Source organism: Ostrea edulis, chromosome 1 (genome assembly GCF_947568905.1).
Source record: "Ostrea edulis chromosome 1, xbOstEdul1.1, whole genome shotgun sequence".
Lineage (NCBI taxonomy): Eukaryota > Metazoa > Mollusca > Bivalvia > Ostreida > Ostreidae > Ostrea > Ostrea edulis.
Genome location: NC_079164.1, coordinates 73,250,925 through 73,263,525, shown reverse-complemented (window position 1 = coordinate 73,263,525; position 12,601 = coordinate 73,250,925). Strand labels below are relative to the sequence as shown.

Below are 12,601 nucleotides of genomic sequence, written 5' to 3'. Positions count from 1 at the left end.
TTTACTTAATAGACAGTGATTTCAAGGAATATATTTAGATTTACATGTATGTACCCCCTAAATATTCGATAACTTTGCAAAGACAACAGCTGTCTTGATATGAAGTGGTATTTGTCATGCAGTAATTTCTGTAATCCCTGTATTTCTGATTGATTAAATTTTATCATCGTTTAGAATAAATATAGATTTTAATCTCAATGTACATAGACAAACTGGCTATCACTTTACTAACATGGAGAAAATGTTAAAGATTTTATTTTAGTAACAACATGCATATAATTAGTAACAAAAATAACAACTGAAGCTAAAACATATATAAATAGCAGAATCGAAGTTTGTAGCAAGATGACCAAGAACATTTCACGTTGTCATTTTTCGTCTCCTAGAAGGGACTGTGCAAAAGCACCCAAATCACTTTCGTTGATTTTAGACATGCTTGAACCAATAATTTCTGAGATAGACCAGATTTTGGATTTAACAGAGGATGGACTACTGTCCGTACTTTTCTGACCAGTTGATTCACTGTCACTATTTTTTGTAACGGAACCATCTGCCAGGAAGTCGGTGCTTAGCATATTGTGAGTGTCCACTTGGAGATTCTCCTTGTCAGCCACTGTGCTGTATTCATGCGCGAAATTTGGATGGTTCTTGAAGTAATTAGTCACTGAGTCATATTGATAGGAAGGGGACGGATTATAATTCATTGAATTAGGATATTCATGCTGGAAATTCGACTGAGGTTGGCTGTAAGATGGTTGTTGATTTTGGTAAACAGTGTTGTATGGGGTAAATGAACTGGGGGGTGGCATTAACTGACTTCCGTTGGCGAAATGGTGGACGGTTGGTTCTGGGTGACTTGAGGCACTGGCACTGGCACCGCCACTCATAAAAGTTGAAAAAGAGGGAAGAGGAACTTTGAGAGGTGTGTTGGTGGGATCGAATGTGGAAGTGGATTCTGGTTGTAGTGTTGGTACTAAAGCAAAAGAAATTTCATTTTTTAATAATATAAATAAAAATATGAAATCAATGTAATAAATTTCAGAAGCATAATGGGGTATCATAGATTTAAAATAAGATCAGTTTATTTATTGAATGGATAATAATTCATTGTTGAAATATAGATATGAAATATATTTACAAGACATCTCAATCAATCAGTTTATTTCTTAAAAATAGTGATAATTTATCGTCAAAAATATAAAATATGAAATATATATCAAAAAGATCCTATCAAAAAGATCCAACAGAAACTTACAATGTTCATATCGTCTGGTCATTGGCGGGATTGAAATAGTTGCTTCTGGAAGTTTTGATGCAGAATCGGAAATCTCGTCTGCTATTTCGTCCGCTTGGGGAGGAATAGGTTCAACACACAGACGATCATCAGAATTGGCGGGAATATCATCGTTTGTGTTATCGTCATCACTAGAATTATTTGAATGATCCGAATTCCATTCACTCTTGTTTTCTTTCTTCAGCCTTCGTCTAGCATTTGCAAACCACGTTGAAATTTGTGTCAGAGTCATTTTCGTCACGATGGCAAGCATAACTTTTTCTGCTTTTGTTGGATAGGGATTTTTCATGTGTTCTTTTAGCCATGCTTTGAGAGGAGCAGTAGTTTCCCGTGTAGCGTTTTTTCGTCTTCCTCCATTCATGTCGAACCCTGAATACCTGATACAAGAAAAAAAAAAGTATTGAGATAAGTGATCCTAGGATTAAAACTAAGCAGGAAGGGGCGGAAATACGTTGTCAACAGTAAACACAAACATTCATTAGTCAATGACCCGCTAGAGAGTAAAACTACTCCTGTTAGCTATCTAGTGAGTCAGTTTATGTAAAAAAAAAAAAAAAAAACCCATCAAGATTGATGTTCACCGCGAGCATTATACCTAGCAACTACTGATAATATATACCTGATATCTATCAAAGGTAAGAAAAATGAAACAAAATGACATAAAACATAAGCTATTTATTATACTTACTGCATATTCATATAGTTGTAAACTTGGGATCGCAACACAGTGTCTAAATTATTCACACTGGATGCGGTGACCAGACTAGGTGAGAGGGGCGCTTGAAACTGTGACGTCAAACTGTTTGATGTGATTCCACTTGAGGTTAACGTGCTCGGCGGAGGAAGACTGGTTGAGAGTAGAGACGATGAGTGGAGGCCTCCGTTCGTCAGCGTGCTGGATGGAATAGACGGATATGATCCGCTGTCCATCCGCATCGTTTGTGAGCCCTGCTGAAGACAAGTAACATAAACAATTTAGCGTCAATCTACAATGCATAAAGAGTTGAGATGTCTAAATAATAATTGCAATGACAGCGGAAGACGGTTTACTGTGCCATTAATCACTTACAGATATATAAGAGAAAATGCAATTAATTTTACTTTTTTTCCGTGTTGATTAATCATTATCTAAACATGTGATTTTTTTAATTGATTAAAATTTTAATTGCAGTAACATGATGGAAAACCACAAAGCTTCAGTCAACAAAAAGAATGTATTTAGAAATTAATGTAACTGACCAGTATTGAAGACGGGTTTGCCATTGGGTCCATGCCGTAGCCACTAGAGTACATGTGGGGGTGGTAGGAGGTGCTGGGGATGGAGGGGAACTGCCCGTTCGGTTGATACCCTGTCCTGGCATCCCGCATATGACTCTGGAAACACCGGCAACTTAACCTGCCCGAGTAGGGGTCAGAGGTTGCCGTACACATGGGATCACTACAGACTTGCTGAATTAGAAATAATGTATAAACGTTAGTTAGAAGTCAGCACAAATGTTTCTTTCAATGCATAAATTTTATATTTTTAAAAAATGATTGCAGACAAATAGTTTCTGTTTTACACTTGCCTAGTTTTGGAAAGATTGCGGTTATGATTTAATCGATTGTTTCCTTGTACCGTTAACAAAAACTTTCTCTTACGATGATGATAAATAATTATTTAAAAATGCATTTATTTTCTTAGTATTTTTTTTTCAAATCTAAATATCAAAATATAAATCGACTTACCAAATGATCTGTGCGACTATTTCCAAGTGACATTTTGATGGCATACACACAAAATAAATCCGCTCAAACGATAAATATAAACCACAATGTAATTTGTCCCAAATAGAAATATATATTTTTTTTCAATGGCTTTGACAGTGATGATGATTGAAGCGTACTGAAATTTCAAATCGTCATCACTGGCTTTATAGTAGACTATCCGACTACGGAAAAATGGTCTGCACGTGCTTTCAGGCCAAAAAAATTATGAAAACTAATCGACCGTTTCTGCAGCCCATTATCTGGTTGGCACGACCAAGAATGAGAGTTAAGTATCCCGATACCCAGGGTAGATTGCAATTCCTGACCACCCCCGGGCTGTAGCTATTTGAAATCTGGAACTGCGAAAGTCTGGGTGCCTTGAAACTGGTTTTTTTCTGTAGTAAAAGTGTGTCGTCACTCTGGGGCACAGCATATTAGAGAAATGCAACAATCGTTTCTCCCGGCATATTATGGAGATTTTTATCGGTGTATAGATGTCAAAACGGAGAAGATGGATTGATCGAGATATTACGAACTGATAACATCTGATTTTGTCGGATTATTTCATTTTTTCTTTGTGTTGGTCATCTCTCATAAATTTATCTTGAAACATGAAGGATACTTGACGTATTGCTAAAGACAAAAAATTGCTAATTGTCCTACATGACTGGAGGTATTTTCTCAGCAGGAAATACAAAAGAAATTGCATTAAAAACAAAATAAATCATGCTCTCTCTTTTGTCAACAATAGAAACTCGGGAGTTATATTTTTGTGTCAATTTTTGGTAAATTAGGGTGATAAAATAATAAATTTGATGTATTATATCGAAACATGTATCCTTACTAATGATATTTGTAAAAGATAATATTTTTCGATGTACATAAACAGTTTTCAAAATTAAAAAAAAGTTTTTAAAAAGAAGTTATTACATGTACATACCAAGAAAGGTGAATATATATATGATCTATGTGAATATATATATGATCTATGTGAATATATATATATGATCTATGTGAATATATATATATGATCAATGTGAATGCTCTTATTGGAAGATTATGAAGAACGTATGCTTAAATCCTTATTGTATCATATACGGTATCTAAGAAAAGAATGCATTAATTTGATATTTTATGAATGAAAAATTACATGTTAGCTTTAAAGGGATTAACTGTCATTTTGTCACCAAAAATTGAATTCAAAGAAAATCCCCCCCCCCCCATCTTATATATTTCAGTAATGACGCCAGTATTTAATGATTTCAAATACTTATTACCCTGAAAGTAGGCACAAGAATATGTAATTTTTGGTGATAAAATAATTATGGGCTTGCAAGTCTGTAATTCTGCCTTATATATTCCTTTACACTAAAAGTGGTTATCTAATGTACTTTTATAAGGGTTCCCTTCTTTTTATGCAAAATAAATGTTTTTATTAGTCATTAATATACATTCTCATACCATTGAGAGCTTTTGAAAAAAATAAATGGTTGTCATCACTTTCACAGTTAATGCCCCTTTAAAGCAAAGTTTTTATTTGGTAATGTCATTATTGTCAAGAATTTCACCTTTTTTTTTCCAGAATTTGGAATAAGATAACGTTATATTAAATTTCTTATCTCTTTAGTAAAGCATTATACAGTAATAAATATTACAAGGATTACGGTATTCGAATAATTTTGCCTCACAACAACTTGTTGACTATTTACACGTGTTATTGTGTGATGTGTATTCCCTCTTCACCTTTGAACACGAAACACATGTAAACCGTATCCCCATACCATGTTGAATAACAATTCAAACATATGTCAATATATGTTTCCATTTCTGTCCGCTCATATCTTGAGAGCACATCGCATATTTTATGAAGAACGGGAAATAGATTTTGCTCGACAACTGCGAAGCAACATGTAAACATATGGATTAACCTTTATGCATTAAAGTAAGTACGTAATGTGATAAAATTTATTTACAGTCTTAATTCAAAATAGCGTGTGTGAAAATGTGCTATTGTATGACTAAATATTAGTTATTTTATACCCATATTCGAGCAATATTGCATGACCATTATAACAATCACATCAACACTGCACGTGCAGTCTCCTTGTTCCGCGTTTTGAAAATTACAATGCCAAGAATAATTATTGGTGCAATCAATTCTGTCGATAACAACACAGAGATTATTTTGAAGGGCATTTCAAGCATTTATCATTAATAAGAAAATAAATGAATAGATAGATTTATAAAAATAGGCAAAATTTCAACGAAGGTAAAATTATTATTCCATATTTCTGATTGCTACTATTTTGTAAAGTAATACTAATAAAGCATTTAGTTATATAAAATATGTGGTTACGCTCTCTCTATTTTTTTTTTTTTTTTTTTTTTTTGGTCAATGAATATTTCAAACTATTCTTCTACACGTCAATTAATGTATGTCAGGCGAAAAAGTTAATTTTAACATTTTCTTTTAAAACATATTATATGTACCTCTTAATTAAATATTTTTTTTTAGAAATGCAAGCTGATCTAGAAAAAACAAACCAACCAAACAAACAAGTAATTTCGTTTATGACTTCAATTATTTTTTTTTCGGGACTAAGTCAAAAGACAAATAGCTGTGTAAGAAGCACGTGTCAAAATATCTAATGACCCCAGAACCCAAACACGGTCTAATTTATTACATGCCCGGGAGGGACGCTAACACCATTCAATATTATTACATGATATCACCATAACTTATCTTATTCTGAAATAACGATCGGAAATTGATGACACCGCAGTAACGAATTTGAAACATTTTACGATGCTCTGAAATATTGTGTATTTTTGATATAATGCATCTGGGTAGAACACTTCTACTTCATTGTGTTAGTTTAAGAGTGTTATAACAAAAGGTGCTTCCTTGTTGATATTATATGACAGATACCATATACCAATGGGTCCCCCCCCCCCCGCTTCATATACACAATTTTCATCACAATGATGTCCTCTTTTCTACCCAGATTCCGTATTTGTATAGTGAATTGATAAAACGTGTAAAGTGCGGGCTATTTTTAACCATTTGACCTGCGCTGTGAGGACACAAGTGTAAAATTCTGGTCGTACAGTTACGCCCCCCTAAACGTGATTTACAGGATCATCATCAAAAAAAAAAAAAAAAAAAAAAAAAAAAAAAAAAAAAGAAAGAAAGAAAAAAGATAAGTGGGGACAATTGGTATGTGTGCACTTCTCTACTAATATTCTCTCTCAAAACATTTTTTCACAAATCGAAAGAGAGTATTAAATATTAAATAAATTCTATAAGTGCTATTATAGCTATCTGAGAGAGAGAGAGAGAGAGAGAGAGAGAGAGAGAGAGAGAGAGAGAGAGAGAATTATATAATAGGCCTAAAATGAATTGTTAGATTTTTCATTTTCATTGTACCAAATTGAACCGTTATTGATTACAGGTACATGAACCGTGCATAGATATATTCGAGCCAATTGTATATTGTGCATCAAGAGTTGTCACGCTTAACATCTGATAATGTACTCAAATGAATTTTGTCAAAATGCAATAAATAAATAAATAAAATTGATAAAAAGGTATCGTCAACGACAAAGATATCTTATCATTGAATATGATATTTCTTTGTTACTGTTTACTTGAATTTTTTTCACGTACCTGCCATGGCTATAACTTTTTAAAAGAAATTTCGCTGTGTGAGGGATCAATTCAGGTTCTAATACCTCGGACAGCTACAGACTCGAACAAAATTGTCTGTTTATATGGATAAATCGATGATAAGATATATTAAATATCCATGCTATGATATTTATACGTATTTATACGATATGTATTAATTTACAAAAACAATGGCGTTCGTATGCTTGTAGCAGAAAACAAAAGCGTGTCTAATATCATATGTTAAAACCACCTTATTAATCAAAGATAGCGTGTCAATGTAAATCATAATAGAAAACATGTTAAAGTGTAAAAGCTTGTCAGTTATTTAAAATGACGAAAAAATGCGAGTCCTATAAATAAATACAAAACGACATTGGCTGGGAGACATACCCGCATCTTGACTAGAAATGCAATATATAAAAGTAATACACAACAGCGTTCTCTTAGCCACAATACAAAACACAAAGTGCGATAAAAACACTGTATGAACATTTACTGGAAACAAAAGTGGTGCATTATTATGATAATATTTTGCAAACACAAAACCCACACATATACAAATAACAATATGAAGGCGTTGAAATAAACAAAAATTGAAAAAAATATGAAAATCTATTTCGCTCGCCTTTATATGTGGTAGTTGCTACTGCTCACAAATAATTTTAAAAAGAAAGAAAAAAAAAAAAACCCCAAAAAACCCAGAAGCACATACAAGGAGCTATTCAAGACTCATTTAAAGCAATATTTAAAACGAGAATTTCGTATATTTGTACTTTGCACATTTCCCCCCTAAAATTCGGGAATATTATGTAGTTTTTTTTTAATATTTGGGTAATTTTTACATTTTTCAATATTAAGCAGTGAAAAACACACTCATTACACGATTCAAACTTATGGAGAAACTACCCAGAAACACCTGCATCATTTAAGAACAGCTGGTGTAAATGATGAGTTTTCTACGTTAAATTCGCCGTGTTGCTATATTCAGACGCATATTCTTGTAAAACCAAGTGTATTTTAAAATACACATATACATGTATATCCATTTTAAAGTTTGAAAGAAGCCAAATAGTGATTATAATTTGTAAAATGCTCACAAATCATCGATAAAATTTTCACTCTACTTGTAACCCCCGATTCCCGTTCAATCCACGACTAATGCACCCACTTTTTAGTTTAACGTTTGTTCACAGCTTACCCTCTTGTTTTGTCGAAATATCTTCCCCGTCTTTGTACATTCGTTTAAAGCGCACGTTATGAACTATCCATTACATATACAAAGTGACAAATGAATATCTTTTTTCGCTTTAAATACTGAGAGGGTCAGTGACATTTCCTTGAAGAATACCCCAAAACTGTAAAATTCGGCGAAACGTGCGTGTGCCTCAAAATTCACGAACAAGGCGTTTTCATGTTCTCATTGAAATAGGACAACGCACTCAAGATCAGAGGAGGTATGTTAAATTTTTGTAGATTTTCTCACCTTTTCACAAATGATTTGATATCATGAATCAATTAGTATATAAAATTCTACTCTACCATTTCTTTATTCAATCAGAAATATGGTGAACTTTGTGAGAAAACTTTTTACTGCCATAATTCTTCAACCTTTTCGCGTTGGAAACCCAAACAATTTACGACTTAGAGGCTTTCATGGAAGAAAATCAGACGGAAGCACGTCGGCAGTTGTCTTTTTCGCCACCATGTTGCCAGTTTTAATGGTTGTACTTTTTATGTTGGCGGCTCATAGAGGAGATAATATGAAAACAATTAATCTGTACTGGATATCACCTGCGCCTATCTCGTTGACTGCACTGGTACTGTTGACTGTCATTATCGTAAGCATGTTCAAAACTGAAGGCATAGGACGCACCCAAAGAAGAAACGAGGCATCGTCGTACACACTACAAATGGGATTCTTGAGCCTTTTCGGATTATCAATTATACTATATAGCTGTTTGGAGGTCATGGTCACGGTGGGATGCATTAATTCAGAAGAGGATATCCTGCCGGGGTACGCTGGACACTTGGTTTCTACTATAGCCCTCATTATCTACGTCGTTTTGCTGCTGGTCTTCATTGCTCTTCATCCACAAAGAGGTCTAAAAAATACAATAATGATGAATTACTTTATTTTGGGAGTACTCTGGATGAATGGCAGCATTTGGTTTAAATCTTTTACATACAGATTTTCGGAAGTGTTTGAATTAGAAAATAGTACATATATTAACGGTATGTTAGACTGTTATCATAAATCAAAATCTCGACACATTATTCAAGATATAAGACCCTACACTGTACCCATTACGGCTGAATTTCTTTTTCTTGCCTCGTCTTATTTAGTCAAAGTATGGCCGGCCCATCAAAGAGAAACTGCAGATTGTATCTTTGGTGATGCTGAAGAGCGAAGAGTAGATAACTCGGGACCGCGGTCGATAAAAATAGCAGCATTTGTGATTACAGTTGTTGTTCATACACCGCTGGGGCTGATGTCTGTTCTCGTGCGTTTTGTCTATCGCTCCGATATCTCCACCATTCTCAACTTGTGGGAGTATTTTTCAATTTGTCAGAAATTGTTAATGTTGTTGTTAACTTTTGTTGGTTTCAGTTACTTAAAACCAAGGAACCCTTCCAAGTGGAAATTAACATCTACTGATTCTATACTATTCGTCTGCATGGCTGCAAAACTTTTTAGGTTCATTGTGATAATATTATCAACACTGAGCGCTTCCGGTCATTCTGCCAAACTTATAACGAGCAATAACTTAGTCTACCTGATTCTGGTATTCTATCAAACACTTTATGTGTCAATTTCCCGTCGTCCCGAGCTTTGTCGCCATTCTGCATCACGTGTTTCCGTTTTTATCCGCACTGTATTTTTTACTGTAAGCATTGGAAAGTGGGTGATTGCTTCTTTCATCATAAATGAACAGGGAAGTGATATACTAACAGATAGCATAGTCAATGTTTTCAAAGACCGCCGGGTTTGGATAACAATGCAGTATTTAGTCGCCCCACTGGATGTGTTGTACGATTTTATATCAGCCATGCATTTCTACACTTTGCTGAGGTCGACAGACAGATAACGCTACAGGTGTGACTATATAAATGTGAAAACCCATTTATTACCTATTCATCATTATTCCTGCTTTCTTTACACATTCATGGTACATTTTACAATAATTTTCACAGTAATTAAATACAATGCAGTCGTACGGGCACTCTATCGCTGTGGACATGGGGGGTAACTCTATCACATGACTTTAAAATCTCTACAAAATATACAATACTCTAATGTCCAGAAACACTATCCGCGAATTCACATTTTATCAATACTGCATTACTCTTTTAATCGCCCACGAATTTAAATGAGCACACAACCAGTATGTACATAATATTGTGCATATGCTACATGTAATACTGCTTTTCTTGGAGTTGCAACTGCAAATTAATTCCAGTACAACGTTACAAGCGAGGGGATCAAATATAATTCATTTCCTATAGTATTGCTCTAGCTTTTGATGGACTTTATGTTTAGCGTTCATAATAAAAGTGTTGGGTTAAAAGAAGGCAAGATTATTTACTTTATCTAACCATATAAAGATGTACGATGCTTAATGAAAAGTACTTACAAACATTGCTAACTTATAAGGAAGGACATTAACGCCGTGAAAAGGGTATCTTTGTTGATGGAAGATATGATGTACGTGACCCAAAAATTCCTTTTAAGGAAATAATGTAACAGGAAACAAACATCTTAAACGATATCATAATATTATCAAGATTATTTAATTGTTAATGTATGTGCGTCCGCTATTTGAATTAGGAAAGCCTTATTAGTTATTGCCATTGAGTTTAGGGAGGATGGTGAGCTATATCAAATTTTTGAAAATAATTTTTGTTATTCCCTTCCGTATCGGCAATCCTAATTTGTCGTCGGACTATAAAACAGACGGAAGCTCATCAGCTGTCATTTTGTTTTCTTGTCTTGTTTCATCGATCATTGTTGTGATAGGAACATTTAGTGGTCAACACAGATTCAACGAAGTCTCAATGAAAGTGATATGGGGACTAATCGTATCGCTCGTGACCACAGCAACATTAAACATATTCTTACTATTTTGTCACATTCGTAAACATCGCTCACGACTAACTTTACCAAGAATCGAAACAGATGCCTCTATTAAACTGCAACTGGGGTTTCTTTGGACATTTGGCTTAGGATTACTTCTTAGGACATCGTTGACCATTGCAACAAATATAGAATGCATCAGTGAGAAGCACCTTCCGTCAGACATTGGTAGTATCGTGTCATCCACCATGATGATAGTGTTCATGTTGTCTCAAATTGGTCTCATAACTTACATGCGGGATTTTAGATTTCTTCGCTCCGCTTGGATATATTATTCTATTGGAATGATTCTGTTGGCCAATGCAAGTATCTGGTTTAACTTTACGACAGCAGGAATAGCGGGAATTCTCCATAACGCAGTGTCAAATACGTCCTCCACTGACGTCACAGTAAACAACGCAAGTTACGGCTTCTGCTTCTTTCATTCCAAAATACATTCGTTATCTTTCAAGATTCAACCCTATTTATTCCAAGTCTCCTTGGATTTCCTCTTGCTGGCAATGTTATTTATCATGAGAACTTGGCCAAGTTTGAAAATTTCCCACTATTCGACCATGGAAAATGAATTAAAAGCAACTGAAAATGAATTCGAGATGCCAAGAACTGATCACAGAAAAATCGGAGTGTTCTCCGTGGTGATTGGAATAGTTTTCCATATCCCATTCCTCGTGTTGGCATTGCTCATCCGCTTTGTGTATAGCGATAAAACGTCTGCATTGCGTGAGACATGGCAGGTTAGCGTAATTGTGCAAAAGACGGCCATGCTTTTCTTTATCATACTTGCGTTTTCTCAAATTGATGAAAGAAGTAAAGAATTAAATGGTTGGACTCTCGGCTCTAATGACGTTGTACTCCTGTTTTGTTACGTAGGGAAAATAATTCTACCTGCATTTGGAATTATTGCTGCAACGTATTGTACAAAAGATGACGTATTACTGGGCAAAGGTCTGACGTCACTGTTCTTTTATTTCTATCACACGCTTTATATCATGATATCGAAGAGATCATCGCATACTGCTTTAAAAGAGTCACCCGTGTCCGTGTTTGTACATGTTTTATTATTTACTCTCAATATGACACAGTGGATAACTACAACCTTTATTCTCAGTGTACAAGGAAATTATGTTCTGAATGAAGGGGAGGGTTGCTTGTTCGTTAACCCCAGTGTGTGGATAATGATTCAATATATTTTCATTCCTTTTACTGTGTACTATGATTTTCAGTCGGCCATGCATTTTTACAGTATCCTACCTCGTTTTAGTTATGCCCAGCGTGAAAATGTCCATTCAGAATGAAAAAATAAAAATGATATAAATAGCTCTAATAAATTGTACACTGTAAAATAAGTATAGATTGTGTTCAAGAAAAGTTTAATTTATGGAGGCTCCAACTGTTAGCTTTTTATCCTCATAGCATGCCTGTAAAGGATTTTCTAGTGGTTGTGTATTACAATAATTCGAACTACAGGACTGTACAAGCGTCGCTTTTCTCCACTGTCCGAAATTTTGCTTGTACTTGTATGTGAATGATAGTAGATAGTGTTTTTCTACATATTTATCATTCAGACTGAAAACTGATCAAATATAGGATTACAAACACTGTTTTTAAAAGACAATATTCATATCTTGTGATTAGATATTCAAAACCAATAACGTGTTAAAAAACCCACTCTGATTCTACACACCACTACTCTGAAGTTGATATTAAAAAGATGGTGGAGTTTCTTATGGACAATTTCTACATAATACTTAGTGAA

General features: G+C 34.5%; 1 protein-coding gene across 2 annotated transcripts; it reads right to left on the bottom strand.

The window, feature by feature from the left end:
• Positions 1 to 239: 239 nt before the first annotated feature.
• LOC125682429 (homeobox protein caupolican-like) lies at positions 240 to 3,381 on the bottom strand. Of its 2 annotated transcripts, none has more exons than XM_048923025.2 (5): positions 3,023 to 3,381; positions 2,534 to 2,743; positions 1,983 to 2,245; positions 1,256 to 1,671; positions 240 to 973 (listed from the first exon to the last, which is right to left on the bottom strand). In XM_048923025.2, exons 1-5 carry the CDS (start codon positions 3,053 to 3,055, stop codon positions 369 to 371), a joined length of 1,527 nt encoding a protein of 508 aa, XP_048778982.2. In that variant the 5' UTR covers positions 3,056 to 3,381; the 3' UTR covers positions 240 to 368. The 2 variants fall into 2 exon arrangements, with proteins under 2 accessions (XP_048778982.2, XP_048778990.2); XM_048923033.2 differs by having other exon boundaries at positions 1,983 to 2,242.
• Between the last annotated feature and the right edge of the window lie 9,220 nt (positions 3,382 to 12,601).